This window comes from Anolis carolinensis, chromosome 3 (assembly GCF_035594765.1).
Source record: "Anolis carolinensis isolate JA03-04 chromosome 3, rAnoCar3.1.pri, whole genome shotgun sequence".
Lineage (NCBI taxonomy): Eukaryota > Metazoa > Chordata > Lepidosauria > Squamata > Dactyloidae > Anolis > Anolis carolinensis.
Window position 1 is genome coordinate 156,662,705 of NC_085843.1, and position 23,598 is coordinate 156,686,302.

General features: G+C 39.8%; 1 protein-coding gene across 1 annotated transcript; it reads right to left on the reverse strand.

Annotated features, from left to right (window-relative positions):
* On the reverse strand, positions 1–23,563 carry nufip1 (nuclear FMR1 interacting protein 1). The gene is made up of 10 exons (XM_008119509.2): positions 23,300–23,563; positions 18,697–18,788; positions 13,277–13,381; positions 12,252–12,314; positions 9,361–9,437; positions 8,382–8,474; positions 7,089–7,351; positions 6,111–6,245; positions 2,426–2,661; positions 1–546 (listed from the first exon to the last, which is right to left on the reverse strand). The coding sequence occupies exons 1-10, from the start codon at positions 23,445–23,447 to the stop codon at positions 232–234; spliced, it is 1,527 nt and encodes a 508-aa protein (XP_008117716.1). The 5' UTR covers positions 23,448–23,563; the 3' UTR covers positions 1–231.
* Between the last annotated feature and the right edge of the window lie 35 nt (positions 23,564–23,598).

The window sequence follows — 23,598 nt, forward strand, 5'->3', positions numbered from 1 at the left end:
TTTACTTTATAAAGTTATTTTAATTCAATTTCTATACAAATGATGAGATGCAAAAATAAAACCAGCAAGAACAATATTGTAAAGTCAGCATAGTAGCAAAGTGGATTCTACACTTCCATCAGAACAACAGCTGTAACTTAGACAACTCGCATGATGCCACTTGCAATCTGAGTATTTTTAGTACAATCCTGAAGAGGCCATCGATTTTCTAATTATTGCAACAAAAAAAAGTCAGTTCTCTTCACTGCAGGCTTCAGCAGTTTCCCAAATTTTCTCATCAGCAGCTTGAGAAGTTGGTGATGTCTGGGATACAGATGCCCCCTTGCTTTGAACTCCAGGAAATTCGTTTTCTTGTGTTAACTGGTTGGGCAAACTAGGTGAGCTATGAGCTTCACTAGGCTGGCCTGCCAAAAGTTCTCCCACAGCTTGAGAAGTCTCTCCAGTTAAATTAGTATGTGCATGAAGTCCAAAGATATCATTTTGGAGGATATAGCGAATGCACTGAAGAATTACATTTCTTTCATGCCGGATGTCCTTTGCAAGAAGCTAGGAAAAAGAAGGGAGAAACATTTGTGTTGACATTTGGAGAATTATACAAACAGAACTGCATATCTAGTGGACTGGCTAAATACCAAATGTTGGCAACTGCAGCATGGACACATTTTTGCCTCTACACACCTGCTGCAGGTCTCCTCACCTAATTTTTGGCCCTAAGCTGCTACTAGAAATCATTTCTACCCTTCTAGCCTTCAGAAGGATAATAAAAACTTGGCTCTAGGATCAGGCTTTCGGTGATTACTACAGTGCAATAATAGACTTGGAATATGTAGACTAATGACAGAACCGCCTTGGACTAGGATTTTTGGATGGTGTGGTTTTAATATTAAATGTAATGTTATTAAATGCTTAACATGTATTAATTTTAATTTATTTTAAGTTTATTGTTGTATGTGTTTTAAGGAATCAAATAGTTGTCATATGTAAGCTGCCTTGAGTCCTCTGTGGGCTAGAGAAAGGTAGGGTAGAAATAGGGTAAATAAACTTTTAAAATTAATTTCTGTTGCAACTTCAAGGCACTTTTTGGAGGCACTTTAATAAAATCCACTGGAAACTTCCAGGACTTAAGACTCAACTTATTTGATTGGTTTTTTTCCACAAAATTTCAAAGCATATCCATCAAATATGGAACTCCCAGTGGTGCAGTGGGGTAAACCCCTGAGCTGCTAAACTTGCTGACCAAAAGGTTGGCAGTTCGAATCCGGGGATTGGGGGAGCTCCTGTTGTTAGCCCCAGCTTCTGCCAACTTAGCAGTTCAAAAACATACAAATGTGAGTAGATCAATAGGTAGGAAGGTAACAGCTCTCCATGCAGTCATGCCAGCCACATGACCTAGGGGGCATCTACAGACAATGCCGGTTCTTCGGCTTAGAAATGGAGATGAGCACCAACCCCCAGAGTCAGTCTCAACTAGACTTAATGTCAGGGGAAAACCTTTACCTTTTTTATCCATCAAATAGCAAAGAAATGCAACCCTTCATTAAAAAAAATAACCCAGAACCCTCATCAGCTGAGTGAAATTCCAGACCCGGGGTTGTTAATTGTTTCCCACTAATTATGCCTTTCCACCCAATATTTTTTTTACATGACCCCAGGTATGTTTTGATTGTGTTTTTCCTGCATGGCAGATGGTTGGACTGGATGACCCATGTGGTCTCTTCCAATTCTGTGATTCTGTGAAAATTTGCATCCATGTTTCTCAAGCTATCTGATGTAAGAAACTGTTCCATCCCTCATGCAAATGTGCATGGAGCAGTACCATATCTGTGTCCATTGGCTGAAATAGTTCTGTTTCCCTCCTGGTAACCTGTTGCAGACTGGCAACTGAAATATCAAGCCCCTTCCCTGCCAGAGACCTCTTGGGATGTTGGCCCCAAAATATGAACTAACGATGCAGAAGATTGTACCTAAATCTTCACTCATAGGAAGCACAGAAAGAGAGGCCCTTCTCTTGGTCCCACCTCCATCTGAAGGTGGGAACGAGAAAGCGGGCCTTCTCAGTGGCTGTGCCTCAACTCTGGAACTCTCTGCCCAAGGAAGCCAGACTGGCCCCCTCTCCTTGTTGTCTTTCTGGCGGCAGGCTTAAACCTTTTTATTCAGGCAAGCTTTTAAAGAAGAAGGTTTTAAGATCAGTCAGGGGTGCTGTGGTTTTTAGCTTTGAATATGTATTAATGGTTTTTAACTGAATTTTTAAATACTGTTTATATTTCATTCTGTTTTAATGTTTGCATATTTGTATATTTTAAATTGTATGCTAATGTTTTATGTTAAGTCACTTTAAGAGAGATAAAGCATGATATTATTATTAATAATAATAATAACAATAAAATAAACAATTCAAAAAATACTGAAATCTAAGGCAGTTTACCATTTCCAGCAGAGTTGGACGGCGTTTTGGTACTACAGAAAGTGCATTCTTTTGTCTGTTTGGACCTCGGGTGTGTACTGTACGTGGATCAGGTCGCCTCTGTGTTGCATTTATATGATTAACAGTTCCTTTACTGCATCTGTGTTCTGAGTCTTGAGGACTGTTTGAAGACCGAGGGACACTTCTGAGAACTGCTTGGTTTTCATCAGGTCCTTTTGCTGCAGTCTTGATGGGCTCTGTTTGAAAAAAAAAAACAGGAATAAATCCAGCAATTTTTCAAATTATACAACTGATTAATGCACAAAACAGATTTAAAATGAGATCATTCAGAACTATGAAAGGATATTCAGTGTGAAAACCACTGTCGCAAATACTTTATTTGTATTGCTTGAGCTATTAAGATCTTTTAAAAATAAAACACAAATTCTGCATTAAAGGCCATTTTTATTTACCAGTACAATGAATAATGTAGGTCAAGGGCTTAAATGATCATTCATGTCTCCTATACTTCCAGTTTTATCAGCTTTACCTTTAACTTTGTTTAAACAAGAAAGTTTAAATCACATGGCTGGAAACAATTTACAGTTGGACCTCCACATTCCCATTCATAGGCATGGGAATCCCACAAAAATGGGAAAACTGTGAAGAACTTTAGGGTGGTGCAATTGCCTCTGAAAATTCTCACAGCACCCAAATTTAGGTAAGCAGCTTGCAAGGGAGTCAGTGGCTGCTTCACCTCTCACAGAGTTGCAGGGTGAAGCGGAGCAGCTGCGATCTCCTGGCAAACCACCCCCCAAACTCAGAGCGAACAGCAAAGTTCAGGAAGCAGTATTCAGGGGAGACCATGGCTGCTTCATCTCCTTCAAAGTTGCAGAATGAACCAGAGCAGCTGTAATTTCCCTGGCAATCTGCATCCTGAACTTGTAGCACTGAGGTTCAGGAAGTGACATTGCCAGGGACATTGCTGTATCCCAGGAAAACCCAAGGAAGGCAGAGAAGCAGCAATGGCCCACCAACCACCTCCTGGCTTCCAGAGATGATTGGTGAGAAAGCACAGTGGTGATGATACAATAGAGAGGTTGACAGCACTTGTGGTGACCAGTGGATCCCCCCCGCAAAGCACCACATAAATGTGCATACAGCTCTATGAGCGGGTGGTACAGCAAACCCGCAAAAAAAAAAAACCAGCTATGTGAATGCTGAACCCGCAAATATGGAGGGGTGGCTGTATAAACAAAAATGCATGTTTTTTATTTATTCAGATTGTTACACACTGTTGTGTATTTTGTGTTTTACATTCTACATAAATGCTCAAAGTACCTTTATCATGTGTGGATAATCTTAAAAATCTTTATGTTGGATGAAGAATCTAGTTTCTGGCACTGAATGCACATTCCTGACAGTCTCAGTTAAAGGGGGGGAAATCAGTTCACCATTATGTGCCTAACTGATATCATTGCAGGGAAAGGTTGAATTTCATACTGTTCATATTATTAGTTTGGCATGGTGTTTATCTCCCCTGCCCTACTAAAGGCCTCTTCTAGAGAATGGGTAGAAATAAGATTTTCCACTAGACAGAAACAAATTGTTACCAGTTTTAAGGCAGTGCTTATGTCTATAAATAATGTTAATTAGGAATTCTTCAGAATCCTTTTGTAGTTCACAAGCAACGACTGATCCCACCTGGATCCCCCTGCAGTTGAGGCAGCAAAGCTTACTAGGGACTTACTCAGCATGGCTGAACTGGTACCCTAAGCTTGCTGATCTTCTCACAAGCCTCTGCCAAAGTCAGAGTCTGGTGTTGGCTTTCAGATCCAAGATTGTTATAACAGTGAAAAGGCCTTTCCATTCTTGTAAGCTCCTGGTTAGTTCAGTCACTTCCTCTTATATTCATTAGTTATCAGGTTGTGTAAACTAGCATACTTGCTTATGAACTACTGTATTTCCTTGCATAATAGTCGCCATCACATAATAATCATGGCTTCATTTTTGGGGTGCTAAAATTGGTATTTCTGTGTTCCTCGCATAATAGTTGCACCCTTCATTCACTCGCCTGTGCACCTGCTCCCTTGGAGTTATGGGACTTTTATTCAAGTGAAGCCCCATAGCTAGATTTTTTTTCACTGTGTAATAGTCGCACCCCCATTTCGGTCCCCCAAAGGGGATAGGGAAATAAAAAGTGTGACATATGGTAACCCAAGATTCTGAAGAATTCTGGCTCAGCATTTTGTGCATATGCAGTTATTAGCATTTCCTATTCTAATACTGTTTTATAAATACTTAAAGTTCAATTAGTCTAGCATCCTGCTTTCCAAAGTTTGAACTTGCAACCTCATTAGGTTACGTACAGTTATTATGCCCCATGATTTCATCTAAGCCTTTTTGAAAGTGATCTAATCTAAAGTCTACAACTAAAATTCTAAATTTCCTAAGCTAATTATGCATTGGATAAAAGAGTGTGAGAGCCAGTGTGGTGTAGCTGCTTAAGCACTGGACTACAGAATCAGAATTCAAATCTCCACTCTGCCATGGAAACCCACTGGTAAGTCACGCTCTCTCAACCTCAGTGGAACACAAAGGAAAATCCTCTCAACAAATCATGCTAATAAAACCTGTGACAGGGTTGCTTTAAATCAGAAACAGTTTTAAGGCACACAATAACATGAAAAAGAACTTTAGGGGGGAGCTTGGTCTTGAATTTATCAATCATTTTCATAACCTTGTTATGGGAGAACAAGTAGGGTATTTATTATTTGTTTATTTACTGTATTTATATATTGTTTTTCTCACCCATGGGGAGATTCAAAGAGGTTTACAATATAGTAATAGTAAAATTCAAGCCAAACATACATGTAAACCAAATCATATGTCTAAAAAATAAACACATGATTATGCATTAAAACAATAAAACCATCAAAACATAATAAATAGACAACATTTAGACATTAAAACAGAATTAAAACATCTAGCATAAATATTAAAATCACATGATCTAAAATTGTAGACCAGTGCTGTTCCAATTGTCAATTGCACATATTCCCTATCTATTTCTTGCACTGCATTACTTTACCTGCCAAAAGCTTGGTCCCATAACCATGTTTGTTTTCTTTCTGAAGGCCAAGAGGAAGAGCAATAATCTAATCTCACTGGGGGGAGAATTCTGGAGCAGAGGAGCCACCACTGAGAGGGCTCTGTCCCTCGTCCCCACCAACCACACTAGCGAAAAGATACTTTCACCACAATGAATAATTTTACAAATCTTTATTTCTCTAATCAAATACTACCAAAACTTTAGTTTTCTCTCATGTGAAAGGTTTCTAATGTTTTAATGTTCTTTTTATTTCTCTTTGAACATGGGAAAATCAGAATACACTCCTTATCTTACATCAGACCAATTTGCTCATTATGCCAACCCATGATTAAAGAAGATTAGCCTTGGTTGGTGTGATACCTGAAATAAGCCAATACAACAGATGCACATGGCTTATGTACCTGTTAATCAGCCACTATGAGCAAAACATTGACTAAGAAATAGATCTTCTCACTTGAGCTGGTGAAGAATCAGAATTGGAGTACGTGGCTCTCTGCGATAGTCACCTATTGTGTCAGATGGCCTCAATGGGATTTGGTCAGATACCACTGTCTCCTCACCATTTAAAGGTTGTGTACAACGAGACTAACTTACCTTCGTGGTCACTTTCACTTTCTGACAAACTGCCATAGTTGGCGACCAGTGAGCTCAAAGCTGAGGTAACTTGCTTCGGGATGACACAAATCCCTCCTGCTGCCTCTTTTTCATCTCCCACGTCTTTATCTGAATCTGGGAAAAGACAGGATCACATTTTCTATGCCAACAGACTCAACAAGTGGTTTTAGCTTCCACTGGGCTGATACTGTGCAGTTCCCTTAGCTTTTTAAGGAAATCAGGCCCCACACACATACCTATACTTATGTTCAGGTACCCAAATCTACATCCTGCATTACAGCTATCTAAAATACTGCATTTCACCAAATATAAGGCACACTTTGCCCCCCCCCCAATAAACATACTAAAAATAGGTTGTGCCTTAGAATCACAGGTGCAACTTAATATTGCAGATTTTTTTAAAGAGTGGCGGCTGTGAAAGTGATAGGGAAGCAAGTGAGGAGCAAGAAGTAGCCATCAAGAATGAAGGCAGCATTAAGAGACAGAAAAACCTTTGTGCATCTGGAACACAACACAGTGGCAATGGAGAGCCACTGCCACTAGAATAGAAGGCAATGACAGCGACAAAGAGCAGCAATCTAGAGGCGAAAAGTCATGCAGTGGGTAGCAGCGTGAAAGTCAGCAAAAAGCCTCCTTTTAAGGGCTAAAAATAACAAATCATCCCGAGATGGGACAGCAGCATTGGGTGACGAGTTGGAGGAGCTTTGCAGAGCCAACCCAAATTTGAAAGTAGCAGCAGGAGCCTGCGTTAATTCATGGATTTGCTTTCTCCTCAGACAAGCCTCTTCCATACGCAAAAACTTGGCTTTGCAGCTGAAACAATCCTTTTATATGGCAGACATAGAGCCTCACTTCCCCCTTTCACGGGTTCCACTCCATTGTGCTCCCTGAGTCTCTTCTATCATGCTATTTCTTACTGCACTATAAGCAGAAGCTAGAACCAAGGAAATGTCTTACCAGGATCGTTACTGGCCAAAATGCTAAGAGGATCAACATCTCCCTGAGGAGGGTGTGCTTCTCCAGCAGGCTGTGTTTCAACTTCCTTCTCAGTTCCATGGCTCTGGATACCATTTGCAGCAGCATTTTGAGCATGTAAAATTAGATCTTTATCATTAGGCACATTCTTGTTTTTTTTCCAGAAGCCATTCTTTCGCCTTCTTCCTTTTCCTTGTTGCCTAGAAGCCTTACAATGAGGTGGTTTCCACATTCCTTTCATTTTGCTGAAAGAGAAACCTGGATAAACATAGGCTCCACATTGTTTCCTGTCAGAATTGAGACATGGATTCAGATCCATTTGCCCCTAACTGCTGGACAGGCAAGGCTAATTCCATGTTGGCTAGACCAGGACTTCTTAAACCTAAACCTTAGCTCATGTTGAGGTCCTGAAAAAATTTCTGAATATTTTAGACATTTACATAAATCTATTGTACAATAGTTACAGTGGACTCTGCTGATGATGCTTTGGATGTATTTCTAAAGAAAGAAAATCAGCCTGTTTAGCAAGCCTTGCAAATGCTTATTTGTTATTTATTTATTTACTATATTTCTACCCCGCTCTTCTCACCCTGAAGGGGACTTAGAATGGCTTACAGTTGTGCCACTTGAGTGCCACATTGCAAATACACAGTGTATAAATATAATACAATACAAATCAAAGCACTTTTAATATAAAATACAAGATAAAAATCACACAAAGCATAATAACGTCCATAAATAAGATATAAATAAATACCAAGCATTACAAACATTTAAAATCAATCACAATTATTATATATTAAATAGTATATATTTTGCTAAGCTCAGTCATCAGTGATAAACATGAGCAAACAAAAAATTAAGAGAAGTCTCCACAAAATAAAAAAATCTGAAAACAAAACAAAAACAAATAACAATATTGTTATCAATGTTTTTTATTTCTTTATATATTTTATATGCCTATATACGCAGATCACATAAAACTTTCTCAGGCCAGAAGGGATCCAGAGTGGAAAAGTTTATGAAGCTCTGGGCTAGACAAACCAATATGAAAACATTTTGCTGCTGAAAACAGTATAGCCCAGAATTGGCTTAAAGGTTTTCAAATAGCCTGGCCAATAACTCAGTGGAGACTACTGGAAATTGCCTCAAAACTGTCCTGAAGCTCTTGGGGAATAACTGAGAAAAAGTATGTATTTCTTATATAAAATGAAAGTGAAGCAGCCATCTTTGCTTAATACAACAATGATACTCCACAAAGTATATCCCACTTACCCAAACTGTAATGTTTTAAGAACCTCTCCACGTTGCTCCTTTTCTTTCTGCAGCGCTTTTTTCTTTTCAATGTTTGCCAAAGTAGGGAAATTTCTAGAGTAACAAAACACAAAGACTAATGACTGAATGTCCAATAGCAACACAGTATCCTATAGACCTCCTCTTATTCATCCTCACAGCCAGTCACAATATTTCAGAACATAGGATCCCAATATGAAGCTGGAAAGATCCTGCCATTGCTTTCAGCACTGCCAACTGGTGGCAATGTTCTTCTCCTAAGAGCTTGTGCCCACAAACTTTTCAATGTGGCAAAGAGACTAGAAGCAACCTGGAATCGCTTCCACTGCAGTCACTTTAGGAACAAATTTCACTATTGAACTTTTAACTGTGGATTCTATGGCAGTGTAGACTCATATAATCCAGTTCAATGCAGTTAAACTGCAACCTGAAACTGCATTATATGGTAGTATAGATGGGGCCACAGTTGTGTAATAAATGAGCAAGTTTTACAACTTACAAGGAACAAATCACACCAGATGGCATCTACACTGAAACTGGTAAAGTCATAGTTTCTCAACCTAAGAGGAAGTTAATGACCAACCTTCTCTGAATAAATATGATTATCTTAATCATATATGTATATAGTGCCATCATTGTCGATGGCACTTTACCAGTAAAAGAAAACAAGACAGTTCCCTGCCTTCAGGCTTAGAACCTAATTAAGACATGGCACCCAAAGGACAAAGGGATGGCAGTGTGGGAATGGATTATGTTCAGTAAATATTGTCTTTTCTTCTCTCCTTCTAAGGCCAAGGCAGCAGCATGGATGGAATAAAGGGACTTTCACCTGCGGCACAACAGAGCCTTGCCTGCCGCTCCCCCACCCCCTTTTCCAAGGCCAGAGCAGTGGCAGCTGAGAGCGGGTGAGCCTTTCATTGGCATGAATGGCAAAACTCAGAATGAAGCTGAATCTACTCACTTTCTTCTTTCCTCTCTCCATTTTGCAATTTCCTCTGGAGTGTCCAATTTAATTCTTTTGGCACCAGGAGAATGCATCTAAATGTGAAAAATAGGTGAAAGAAGATGAAAAAAAAGCTGTTTTAAGCATTCTAGATACTGGGTTGCCATGAGTTTTCTGGACTGTATGACCATGTTCCAGAAGCATTCTCTCCTGACGTTTCGCCCACATCTATGGTAGGCATCCTCAGAGGTTGTGAGGTCTGTTGGGAACTAGGCAAATGGGGTGTATATATATCTGTGGAATGCCCAGGGTGGGAGAAAGAACTCTTGAAAAGCCTTGCGGGTTCAAAACCTGGCTGCTTTCTGCCTGGGGGAATCCTTTGTTAGGAGGTGTTAGGTAAAGGTAAAGGTTTCCCCTGACATTAAGTCCAGTCATGTCTGACTCTGGGGGTTGGTGCTCATCTCCATTTCTAAGCCGAAGAGCCGGCGTTGTCCGTAGACACCTCCAAAGTCATGTGGCCGGCATGACTGCATGGAGCGCCGTTACCTTCCCGCTGGAGCGGTACCTATTGATCTACTCACATTGGCATATTTTCGAATTGCTAGGTTGGCAGGAGCTGGAGCTAACAGCGGGCGCTCAAGCCGCTCCTGGGATTTGAACCTGGGACCTTTCGGAATGTTGTTTTTTATTTCCTGCCCTGATTTTAGAGTTTTTTAAAATTCTTTTAATAACCCTCTTTTAACCTGCTGTGTCCAGGTTGGTTCATCAAGTGCTCTGCTATGGCTGATTTCTCTGGTTGAGTTAGTCTGCAGTGCCTTTCATGTTCCTTGATTCATATTTGGGCAATGTTGTATTTGGTGGTCCCTATGTAGGCTTGTCCACACCTGCATGGTATATGATAGACTCCTGCAGAGGTGGGAGGATCACTCTTGTCCTCTGCTGAAAGTACCGTATATACTCGAAGATAAGTTGAGTTTTTCAGCCCTTTATAATGGGGTCAAGGTCAAGCTGGGCAGCAGAGCCTGAAGGCCATTGCTTGCAATATATATTTCTCTCCTCCCTTATCAGTGTGTTTGTTTTTCCAAAGCCTCCATCGCTCTTAACCAAGGGAATGTTTTAAAAAGGAAAATAAGCCCTTGTAAGCCAGGAAGAAGAATATATATACCCATAAATTTTATAAAAGCATTTCCCCCTGAAATATTTGTTAATCTCTGCTACAGATATGTAGGCACTTCCCCTTGCAAGCCTTTGCAAGCCTTATGTACCTAAATATTTGTATCTCTCTCTATATATATTAATTTTATATATGAAATTTTGCTTCACATGTTTGCAAGTCTTTGCAAATCTTATATACATACAGATATCTAGAGATTTCCATATACCTGTATCTATGTGTATATATTATTTTTATCTATGAATTTTTGCTTCACATGTTTGCAAGTCTTTGCAAATCCTATGCAGATATAATTATCTATATATAGAGAGATGTCTAGCTAGATATATATGAATATAGATATATAGGGCTTGGAAATACTACAGCGGAAATGCACACAGACACACACACAAAGATTTCTAGATAGATGCAGGCGGGAAATGCATATATAGAGAGAGGATTTGCAAATGTTTCAGGGGAAAATGCATATGTGAAATTAGTATATATAATTATAGCTCTATATCTAGCTCTGCATTTTAGATAGGCATTGAATTTTGCCTGTTACTATGTTGGAAGCCGGCCTGAGTCCCCATGGGGAGATAGGGCGGGGTACAAATGAAGTTTTGTTGTTCTTAAGTTATTGTTAATACCATATTGTTTTTGTTGACCCTACTTTTCCACTTATAGAGCTGGTTTACTGTTTTTCTTTGAATTAGGGTAAATATTCAAAAATATTTAGCTTGCTGGTGCCTCAATTAATGTAATTTTATTGGTATCTATTTTTATTTTGAAATTTACCAATAGCTGCTGCATTTTACACCCTCGGCTTATACTCGAGTCAATAAGTTTTCCCAGTTTTTTATGGTAAAATTAGGTGTCTCGGCTTATATTTGGGTCAGCTTTTACTTGAGTATAAACAGCAAATGTGAGCAAAACATCAGGAGAGAATGCTTCTGGAACATGGCCATATAGCCTGGAAAACTCACAGCTACCCAGTAATTCTGGCCATGAAAGCCTTCAACAAAACATTAGTTCTGGCCTACAATATCCATAACCTCTAGTCAATGGCAAAGGGCTTCTGGGAGCTTCAGGCAAAAAAAATCACACTGAAAAAAATTCCATTCTCATAATACCTATCTTAAAAATTAAATATAACACAAGATCTCTCAGGACAGCATACAAGATCAGGTTTTTTATTTCAAGACAAATTTAAGAGTTGTGCATATATCATACTGAGTCAATGTGTTATTCAAATAACCTGGTCTTAAACAGTATAAAGTTAATCAGCACTATTTTATCTAGAACCACAAATGCACCAGCAGCTGGTATAAAACTGGCATTCTGTGTTTTGACCTTAAAGGTCCAGTTATTCCAGGCTAATATTTACCAAATGGAAACTTATCTTTTCTGCCGGATATTCATTGCTATAGTTGTTTAAATGTGCTGCATTATTTCAGGTACTGTATTTTATATTTTACTGTGATGTAATTATAGCCCGTAAAGTGCTGTAAAGACGCCACCTCAAAGGACAGTATAGAAATATTTTAAATAAAACACACACATACACATATATATGTATTAAAGTTCTGCTTCTTAGCAAATCCGTTTAACTAACCAGGTAGTGAAGCTTTTAGTAAACTGAACATCAGATTCCTCCCCACTTTGCTGCACATTAAAATGTCACACAAGATGGGTAAGAAAAGAAATTGAACCAAGGAAGTAACCAGTGATTTGAGTTAAACTGGAAAATACATACAGTTTTCAAATGGATCTGAAACAGTTTTTCGTGTGCACTGAAACTGCAGCCATCCTCTGTACACTGAAAGGAAAAAGGAGACCCCTATTAAAAATGAATTATGTTTACTAGAATAATTGTCTAAAGGTTGTCAGGAAGACAGGTTGCAATTGCTTCTGTGCTTCCTTCCCTCGTGAGATCCTGTTCTCTCTGCCTCAGAATTTTCCTCCTCCTCTTGCTGCACTTTCTCAAACATTGATGCTCTGTGATTTCACAGTGGATATGCACCAGCCATCCAAGGCGGGATCTCTCAGCCCATATCTACACTATAATTTCAAACTGCATTATATGACAGTATAGATCCAGCCAAGTCAGTTAGCGGCCTGGCCTGATGTGGAGTTTTATGACAAGAAATGATGGGTTCTTCTTCACTGGAAGTTTTTTTTTAAACAAAGATGAACATCTGTCAGATGAAATTTAGCTGCACATTTCCTGCACTGACAGAAAATACACAAAAGGACCCTAAAGTTCTACTAATCCAAACAAATCGCCATTCTGAATTCTGGCAACTTTACATTAAGCTGAACACTGTCGAAGTATATTTCACCAATACATTTCATATGACACTGTGTAAGTTCAAATCCATTAAGTAAACCCACTGTCCTTTGCTTTGAAATATACATTCTGCTTATAAGAGAGAACAAAATAGAATTGACAGAGTTGTATTTTTTTTTGCTATTTAAGTAATGGGAGAGATGGGGATAGAAAATTTGGAATAGCTGTTGTGACAATTGTATTATGTTTTAAGTGTTTTGATTAAAATGATTTTTAAAAAGAGATGACAGGCAATGAATGAGAACATATAATTGGTATGACTTACACCTAAGACATTCTGCCACTGCATGCAGTTAAATCAGACAATCTTAAAAGTTCTCTTCCATTTATATTTTGAGCTCATATTACAGCACAATGTAGGTATGCTTTGTTCATTACAACACTCAAGAAACTGTGCAACTACAAAATTTTCCTCTACCATTAAAATATACCTGAATGTGCTGAGAGACGTGTTCTTCATATTTCTCTTTATTTTTAAAACCACGATCACATGAATCACAATAATGAGAAAAAACAGGTTCTTTTTTCTTCTTGTTCTGCAAACAGAGAAGGCTAATATTAGCTAAGATGATTTATATTGACATTATTCTGAGTATCAATGTAATTCTCCCAGGAACTATCCCCTATTGTACCAGATCTACTACTAGGTACCATTATAGTCAGACAGTTTGCAAAGCAAATGTAAAAATAGTATTTAACCTTACATAAGTTGTATTCATACCTTGCAATATGCCATGGCCTTATCACATAACTAGCCACTGAAGCCTTAGAGCTAAATGTGACCCTCAATTCAATTTCAAAAGCTCATTGCAAGCTATCAATTCTGACCTATAACAGAATGATCTGACCATCCCGTAGTAAACCAACAGGTAAGGCGTGAACTGAAGAAAGGGAATGGCAGAGTATGAGTGATAGAAAGAGAATGACTAGAGGGGTGGTCTTGTTCAGAACTGGTATGCTATTTGATTATTGCTCCTGAGAAAGTGAGACTTTCTGCGTGTCTGGTTTATAAATACAGAAATGAGCAGCACCATCCTTTAGATTCTCCAGTAGATAAATTATATAATAAAATTGGAATGTTCTGCTGAAGTTGTGATTAACCACAATTTATGATTTCATTCAAACCAGACAAATTGTGGTTAATATTAAGTAAGATTTGTTTGAAACACAAGAATTCAGAATTCAAGGGTTATGAGGCTGGTTTGCTTTAAGTGAACCACCAGTAAAATCAATGACACATTGTGCAGATGAAATGACATGCTGCTATGAAACTGAAATTGAATGCTTCTGACCTTTCTGCATCCATGTGAAATAGGAATGTAGGGGAGGTACACAAGGAAATTGCTTTTGTATTGTCCAAATATGACTTGGCCACTTATTTCTATATTACAGATACAGAACTCAATTAGAAAGTAAATCAGCCCAGAACTGGCAAAGTCTCATTCAATTTTTAACCCATTTATGTGTGGTATATATGAGTGACTGCAGTAAATAGCTTGCAAATGGGAAATATTTTAAAATAGATAGCTTCATAGTGCATGTTTACAAACAGGTGTGTTTAACAATTTTAAAATATTTATTGCTGCATCCAATGACAGTACACATCAGAGGTAGGCAGACCAACTCTATTTTTAAACTAAGGGGACAGGTGACATATACCTAAATCCAGCTATTAGCCTCAAGCATAACTGACCCATTAAATTAGTGGGAACTTGATAAGCCAACACCTAAGTTTAAATCTACTTTTATTATTGCTAGACAGGTTCACGTTAGAAAACTTGCTAATATATTGCAAATTCATCAGCAGGTCAAGATCTATTTTCTGCCAACCATATAAAATGCAAACCATTATTTAGTCAACAGCTCTAGGATCAAGTTTAATATTTTGTTCTTGAAATCAAATTTTTCTCATTTATTTACCATATAACTTGCAATTTTCAGAAAAATGATGTTGCACCCCAAGCATAAGGTTCTAAACTAGTGTCTATTCTTCCTGCAGTTGTTGTAGCCTGGTCAGATTCTGAGTGTTCAGAAGGCGAGGAAAAGGATGCTGGGAGAAATAAATGAGAGCACCCAGAGATAAATGTTTTGGAATCTCCTGGCAGAAATGTTTTTGAATCTCCTGGCAGTTCCCAAGAGAATGGTGAAGGCAGTTTCCATGGGAATCTGCCAAAAGTGCAGAGGGAAATGGGGGAGACGAATGTTTGTCGATGGCAGAGATTGGAGTCGAGACAACAGGGCCTGCAATTATGGACTCGCGGGGCTTAGAAATAAGGAAAGCAGGTGCAAAAGAAATGATCTCATGGGCGGGATTTTGGCTTTTTAAAAGTGGTTCATGTTGATACAATCTTTGCGAGAGTAATGCTGTGTTCAGGTACATAGCTCTCAGCATCATGGGCCATGAAATTCATGTACCCAAATGTCAAGCTGTTCCTGCTTTATGATCTTGTGTGACAGTTTTGCCTGCCTTGGATTTATGTACCTTGTCTTTGAATGGCATAGTTTTGCCTATTTTGGATTTATGTACCTTGTCTTTGTATATCTCACTGGAATTGTTTAGAGACTTGCTCTGAAGGGATTTTTTGAACTTTAGGCTTTTATAAAAATAACCTTTTAAACTTTCATTATATTTGCTTACTTTTCATTTATCAAGCTTTTATTATCCTCTGCTTTTAATAAACTCTTACATTGGATTATCTGGACAGTGTGTGATTAGCGGTGAAAAGGGGCTTCAGGGCCCTAGTGAAACAGCAGTCATAGCAGATCGCTACGGGTATATCTCCACTGTAGAAATAATACATTTGGACATTACTTTAACTGCCATGACTCAGTGCTATGGAGTCCTGGGAGTCAAATCTTTAACCTTCTCTACAAAGTATGCTGATGCCTCAAAAAGCCACAATTCTCAGAATTCCGTATCATTGAACCAGGGCAGTTATGTTATCAACCTGCATTATTTTTATAATATAGATGCACCCTAAAATGCTCGCTGCGGTTGTTCCAATGAAGAGAGAACGCTTCTCATGGTGACTGCAAATCAAAGATATTGGAGGCGGTGAAAATTATGGGGGATTAACTTTGGTGTCCAGGAATCCCCTTCTTTTGAGCAAATCACCACTTTTGTGATGATGGAGTGGGAAAGGACTGTGAAGTGTCCTGCTTCAAGAGGAACCCAGTTGCTATTTTTTTTAATTAAAAAGCAATAGGATCTGCAAAGACTCATTCTCAAATAAAAGTTTTAAACCTTGTATCCATCTTAGGAGAAGGCTTCCTTTATGATGATGACAATTACCCTATTGGTATGTCACTTTGCTGCATGAATAAGAAGTTGTGAGTAAACTGGCATAGAAACGACCCTTTCAATGCATGTGTGTTTTTTAGCTACTCGACTTAACTTCTTTTAAGTGGCAAAGATTTAAGATTAAAAGGCTCAAATATTTTTTCTAATGAAGAGAAGAACTTCTGGAAAGAGTAGGAAACATCAACAAGAGAAAAGAAAAGAAGAAACAGTGTTATTTTTTTGAGATAAAAACTAGATCACTGGACAGATACTATGGGAACATTTTGTATGTGACTGAATACTGTAAGTACATTTGGCAGAGAGAAAGTGAAGCAAAGAGCAACGTCTGGTGGTTGAATACAATTACTGCATGCAGTGATTATTTTCTATTTTAGTTATTTTTTTAAATTTCCACTCTTATTGAATATACATAGATATAATAAAGCAAATAGTATGTCCTAAAGCAAAAAAACCCTTGAAGAAGAGGCTTTGCTGAATTACCAACAAAAAGAATAAACATGGCTCAGATTATGGATGACATTAAATGTATGAGACCATGCATATCTGAGCAGATCTCTCAGATGGATGAAGATTTAAAGATACATTTTAAAAGAGAATTGAAGTGTGGGATGAAAGAAATGAAACAACACTTGGTGCAGATGACTGCAAAACAAAAGCAGATACAAAGTTTATAATTTGGAAGAAAAGTGCGGAAAACAGAGCAAGAGAATGAATAGCATCTGGATGGAATTAAGAGAATGTGAAAATCCTCTACGCATCAATACTGATCCAGACATCTGAACAAAGATTATTTCAATTTTGGCTAGATAAATTGGGGAACTGGTGGCAGAACTGGGCCGAGTGTACAGAACTTCTTCTTGAGCAGCAAGTCAAAAATTGCCAGAAAATTTGATTGTGTACGTCCGTCAAAAACAAGGGAGATATGGTTCTATACCAACACTTTTGAAATAAAAAGTCGGAGGAAAGCAGGTTTTTAAATGCCAAGAAAATGTTTGATAATTTGAATTGGTGTTTTCTGTTCACCAGTTTGGAAAAAATGAGATTTGGAGATAGCTGTACTAAATAAATGCAGACAATGTATGATACACAGAAAGCAAACCATCTTACAAAAGGTACCAGACAAGGATGCACACTTTTCTTCATTATTGTTTATCTTGATCTTTGAAGTTTTGATCATGGCAATGCAACATGAAAAATAAAGGTATAAACATAAAAAAGAAATATATACAATTTGCTGACCATGTTAGAAAATCCTTTCGAGAGCACAGGTTCCCTGCTAGAAATATTGAACAAATTTGAAAAGTTGGTTGGATTTAAGATTAATAAGCAAAAGACAGGGATGTTTGCTAAAAAAATATGGGAAGAGAGGTCAAGTACCACTGAGGGAGATGTTGGATTTTAAGGTTGAGAAAAAAGTAAAATATATATGTATTATAAAAACAAATTGGTGAGTTGGAAGAATGGATGTTGGATCTGGGGGCATATTCTAAGATTTGGATTCAATGACCTATCAAGATTTTAAGAATTTGTTCAACAAAAATATTGAGTTGACTAAAAGCTCTAAGTTTCAGTGGTATTCCTACAGACAAATATTTGAAAGATCCAAAATGAATAAACCTGTATGATCTTGATTTTAATAAATCATAATTGGAGACAACACTGTTGCGTACTGCTGACTGGTAAATTTCATAAACCAGTGGTTCCCAAACTTATTTGGCCTATCGCCCTCTTTCTAGAAAAAATATTACTCAGCGCCCCCTGGAAAGGGGGGCATGGCTCCTGCTCAAGACGGCGGGGCTGAGCCTCTCCCCTAGTCCAAGATGCAGGGCTGGGAGGGGGAGGTGGGCGGGGCCACAAATGGGCGGCCAGGACTAGGATGGGCAGAGTTGCGAGCTCTGAAAGTTTGTAACATTCACTGTTCCTGATATAAGTTGCAAAAAATATTTACTTATGTGATTGTTTATTACTGCTTGCAGTGGATTTGTGCCTTTGTGATTTTGGGAATCCATTTTCTTTTTAATAACTGGGGCTGGACACAGGAAGTATTCCTTCTTGCAAACCTATGCTGGCTGTTTCTGAACACAATTCAAATGATTATAAACTATAAACTACACAGATCATTTCCAGGTAGGGGATCTTATCTTCATAAAAATATTTCTCCCTGTATAAATATCTTCACAGGCATGTCAGGTAGAAACACAGGAGAGGGCTAGAATGTCTACTTCCTTACTGCAGAAAAAAGAAAACTTTTGTATTCCAACGTATTTTAGAAATTGAGCATAAGGGTTTTTAAGTGTGCAATCTTTCAATGACTTTTATCTTTTTCAATGGATTTGTTTTAGGAAGGTTTAACTGTACACATACTTAATTTGCACTTCAAAAATAGCTTTTCGTATGTTGTAAATTAACTTTTGAGTATTTGTTACCATATTGTTTTCAATTTCTGTAAGATGACTGACTCGTTTGGGGGAAAAGAAGTACTTTAAATGAATAATTTGTAATCCCTAGCAACAGTAGCCCAAACACAATCTTTGATTGGCAACGAGATACCTTCCGTTTATACTTTCTGACTTGACCAGGTCCAGAATGGTACAATCCAGATCGTAGCTCCTGCCATTGTGCATCAAAATGGCAATTTCTTCCTTCAATAAAAAAAAACAGTTCTTGGAATGTAATAAATTTATTTTATTTCAAAAAGAAATATACTCTAAACTGGCTTTGACGATAAACATCAATTTTTCATAAAGAACAAACATAAACATTTTCCAATCTCTGTTTTACAATTATAACCTGTATCAGACTGAGAAACAGGAAGCAAAGCCATTCTCCATATAGCTTCCCTCCTTGAACATTTAGTACTGATGGTCATTATAAGAACTACAAATTCAGTTATAAAAACGGATACTTTAAGCATCTCCTGGTATGAGCCTGCCAGAACTTTATGTTCTGCAAAGAGGCTCTGCTCTTGGTCCCACCCCAGTCTCAGGTGCGGCTGGTGGGAATGAAAGAGGAGGGCTTCTCGGTGGTGGCTCCTCGGCTCTGGCATTCCCTTCCTAAAGACATCAGAACGGCTTCCTCCCTGCTATCCTTCAGAAGGCAAGTAAAAACCTTTCTTGGGAAGGAAGTTTTTGGGGAAGACAATGGGTAACTTGTTAATAATAATAATAAGTTTATTTATACCCCGCCTCCATCTCCCCCGAAGGGGACTCGGAGCAGCTCACAGATAATACCAGATAAAAACAATAACAATATACAATACATCAATGAGCAAGAACATACGCAAATTATAAAATTTAAACATTAACCTCTAGAAGTAAAAACACACTTAATAAAACATGGAATTAAAAACAGCGAGGTTATGATAGTATACTAAATGAAGTGCACATTATAAAAATTGTAAACTCAAGATAACAGATAAAGTGCTACAGTTTCGTTGGAGTTCAATCTGGGATGGGAGAGACCCTGAATTAATATCAAATTAACCAGGAAAAGTGCAACTGATGCAAAAATGGTCAGGTAATACAATTGTTATGGGGATGTGCAATCTTTAACCAATGACCTGTTTGAAGAGCCAGGTTTTCAGACTCTTCCTGAATGCCATCAGGGTGGGGGCTTGCCTGATCTCCCTGGGGAGCGAGTTCCAGAGCCGGGGGGCTACTACAGAGAAGGCTGTCTCTCTCGTCCCCACCAACCGCGCTTGTGACGGTGGTGGAAGCGAGAGGAGAGCCTCCCCCAACGAATGATCGTGCAGGTTCATAGAGGGAGAGACTATCACAAAGGTAGGAGGGTCCCAAACCGTTCAGGGCTTTGTAGGTGATCACCTGCACCTTGAATTGGGTCCGGAAAGTGAACAGCAGCCAGTGGAGCTCCTTCACCCAGAGGGTTGACCGCTCCCTATAGTGGGCTCCAGTTAGAAGCAAGGCTGCCGAGCATTGTACTAGTTGAAGTTTATGATAAATGGCTCGTGGATTTGACTATGGCAATACGATGGAATTAGCATTTAATATAATAGGTTTTAGTATTGTCTAACAACAACAAAAACAACAACAACTTGTAACCCACCCTATCTCGGGGGGGGGGGGGACACCACTTAGGGCAGTTTCCAGAAAAAACGGATATGCAATGCCAAGGTGAGGAACAAAACAAATCAAAACAACAAATCGTGGGTTGCTGTGAATTTTCCAGGCTGTATGGCCATGTTCCAGAAGCATTCACTCCTGATGTTTTGCCCATATCTATGGCAGGCATCCCCAGAGGTTGTGAGGTCTGTTGGAAACTAAGCAAGGGAGGTTTATATATCTGTGGAAAGTCCAGGGTGGGAGAAAGAACTCTTGCCTATTGGAGGCAAGTGTAAATAGTGCAGTTTTAAAACTCTAAATTCTGGACAGTAAATAAAGAACAACACTCAAAAACAGGAGAATTCCAGACAAGAAAAAAAAAAGCATGGCCAGCTAACACCTCCTAACAAAGGATTCCCCCAGGCAGGAAGGAACCAGACTTTGAAGTTGCAGGGCCATTCAATGCTAATCAAGGTGATTAATTGCAACATTCACACTTGCCTCAAGCAAACGAGAGTTCTTTCTCCCACCCTGGACATTCTACAGATATATAAACCCCACTTGCCTAGTTTCCAATATACCTCACAACTTCTGAGGATGCATACCATAGATGTGGGCGAAAAACATCTGGAGAGAATGCTTCTGGAGCATGGCCATACAGCCCGGAAAACTCACAGCAACCCAGTTATTTCAGCCATGAAAGCTTTTGACAATACATTGAACAAATAAATAGCATCACTGTAAACTTAAAAACTGAAATGACAACCAAAAAATAGTTAAAATATTGTTTATCAGGTTGATTATGTGGTTTTGTTTTAACTTTTGTGTTCTCCGATGTTTATGCATTTGCTATTCATACTGTCTTATGTTTGAATGCTATCAAATGGCTGCCAAGTGTTAGCCGCTCTGAGTCCCTCAGTGAGAGGAGAGGGCGGGGTATAAAACAAAGTAAATAAATCTAACTATACATATAAGTTAAATCTGTACGTGTGTATGTGGTGGAGGTGTCTATTTACACAGATAGCCTCTGGCCTCCACAGACTGCTTTAATCCACAGTGCTGAGGGGCACCAAAGCCCCCCCTCCAAGGACATGGCAGGTTACAGCGGGCCACATCCCAGTGTTACTTTCTCTCTCCATTAGTGTGGAATTTGCATGACCACACCCACTGCCCCTCACTTAACCCTTTCCTATTCTTTTTTATGGCACACAGCAACTGATTTATAGAAGTTGTAGCGACTGGGATGTAAAGTTCACCTGTAATCTAAAAGCACTCTGAACCCCACCAACGATGGAACTAATTTGGCACACAGACAACTTTGAATACTGCTGGGGTTTGGGGATGATTGACCTTGTCATCCAGAATAATAATAATAAAAAAACTTTATTTATACCCCGCCACCATCTCCCCAACGGGGACTCGGGGCGGCTCGGGGCAGAAGTGATAGTTCACCCGTATTCAGAGAATACTGAACCATCTGATGACGGATCTGGACCAAACATGGCACACAAACCCAACACCGCCAACTTTGCATACTGCTGGACTTTGGGGGTGATTAACCTTGAAATCTGGGGGTTGTAGTTCGCCTTTATCCAGAGAGCACTGAACCCAGCCGACATTGGATCTGGACCACACTTGGCTTGCAAACCCAATATGGCCAACTGTGCATACAGGCAGGGGTTGGGATGATTGTCCTTGGATCTGGGCCAAGCTTGGTACACAGAACCAGCATGCCAACTGTGCATACAAGTAGGATTCCGCAGTAATTGTCTTCGGCATATGTAGCTCACGCTTATCCAGAGAGCACTGAACCTGCCAACCACGGATCTGGACCAAACCTAGTACACAGACCCAGCATGGCCAACTGTGTATACAAGTAAAGTTTGGGGATGATTGTCTTTGGCATAAGGGAGTTGTAGTTCATAGAATCATAGAATAGTAGAGTTGGAAGAGACCTCATAGGCCATCCAGTCCAACCCCCTGCCAAGAAGCAGGAAATCGCATTCAAAGCACCCCCGACAGATGGCCATCCAGCCCCTGCTTAAAAGCCTCCAAAGGAGCCTCCACCACAGTCCGGAGAAGAATTCCACTGCTGAACAGCTCTCACTGTGAGGAAGTTCTTCCTGATGTTCAGGTGGAATCTCCTTTCCTGTAGTTTGAAGCCATTGTTCTGTGTCCTAATCTTCAGGGCAGCAGAAAACAAGCTTGCTCCCTTCTCCCTATGACTTCCTTTCACGAATTTGTACATGAGTATCATGTCTCCTCTCAGCCTTCTCTTCTGCAGGCTAAACATGCCTAGTTCTTTAAGCCGCTCCTCATAGGGCTTGTTCTCCAGACCCTTGATCATTTTAGTTGCCCTCCTCTGGACGCTTTCCAGCTTGTCAACATCACCCTTCAACTGTGGTGCCCAGAATTGGACACAGTATTCCAGGTGTGGTCTGACCAAGGCAGAATAGAGGGGTTGCATGACTTCCCTGGATCTAGATGCTATACCCCTATTTATGCAGGCCAGAATCCTGCTGGCTTTTTTAGCAGCCGCATCACATTGTAGGCTCATATTTAACTTGTTGTCCACAAGGACTCCAAGATGTTTTTCACAGGTACTGCTGTCGAGCCAGGAGTCCCCCATTCTGTATCTTTGCATTCCATTTTTTCTGCTTATCCAGAGAGCACTGAACCCAGCAGATAACGGATCTAGACCAAACTTGGTACACTGACTCAACATGGCCAGCTGTGCAAACAAGCCTGATTTGGGGAGGCTTGACCCCGTTTTTGAGAACTGTAGTTCACCCACATCGTTATGTATTTTCTAATGGGAGCATTCATTAAAAAAACAAAATCAAAAACTGGTTTTTGGTAATAAATGGTGTTATTTACTAATTCACTGAATGGTATTACCTAACACCCCAAAACAAACAATGCCTTTTTTAAATAACCCGGGCACCGCCGGATACCCAAGCTAGTGAAAAGGATTATAATAAAACTACAGGCAATTAAACCGCATCACTTGCAGCGTAAAAGTCCCTCTGGGCGCGGCTCCAGCTTCCACCTCCATGCGACGGAAGAAGGGCCCAAGGGGTGGCTCGGGGTCCTACCTAAAGGCTGCGCCGGGGAAGGAGAGGAGCAGGAGGGCGGCGGCGGGCAGGCCCAAGGCGGCGGCGGAGGGGGCGGTGCCCACTGTCCCGGGGAGCCCCAGTCCGGGAAGGGCGGCGGCGGAGGCGGGAAGGGCGGTGGGCACCACATCGCCAGGACCGCCACTTCTTCCACGTGCGCGCTCTCCCCTCGTCTACGCCCCCAACACACGTCCCTCACCGCCGCCGACCAATAGGGGCACGCAGTCGGTGCCTACGTTCGGTGACACCTTTATTCAGCGCCGGAAGCCTGGCGAGGAAAA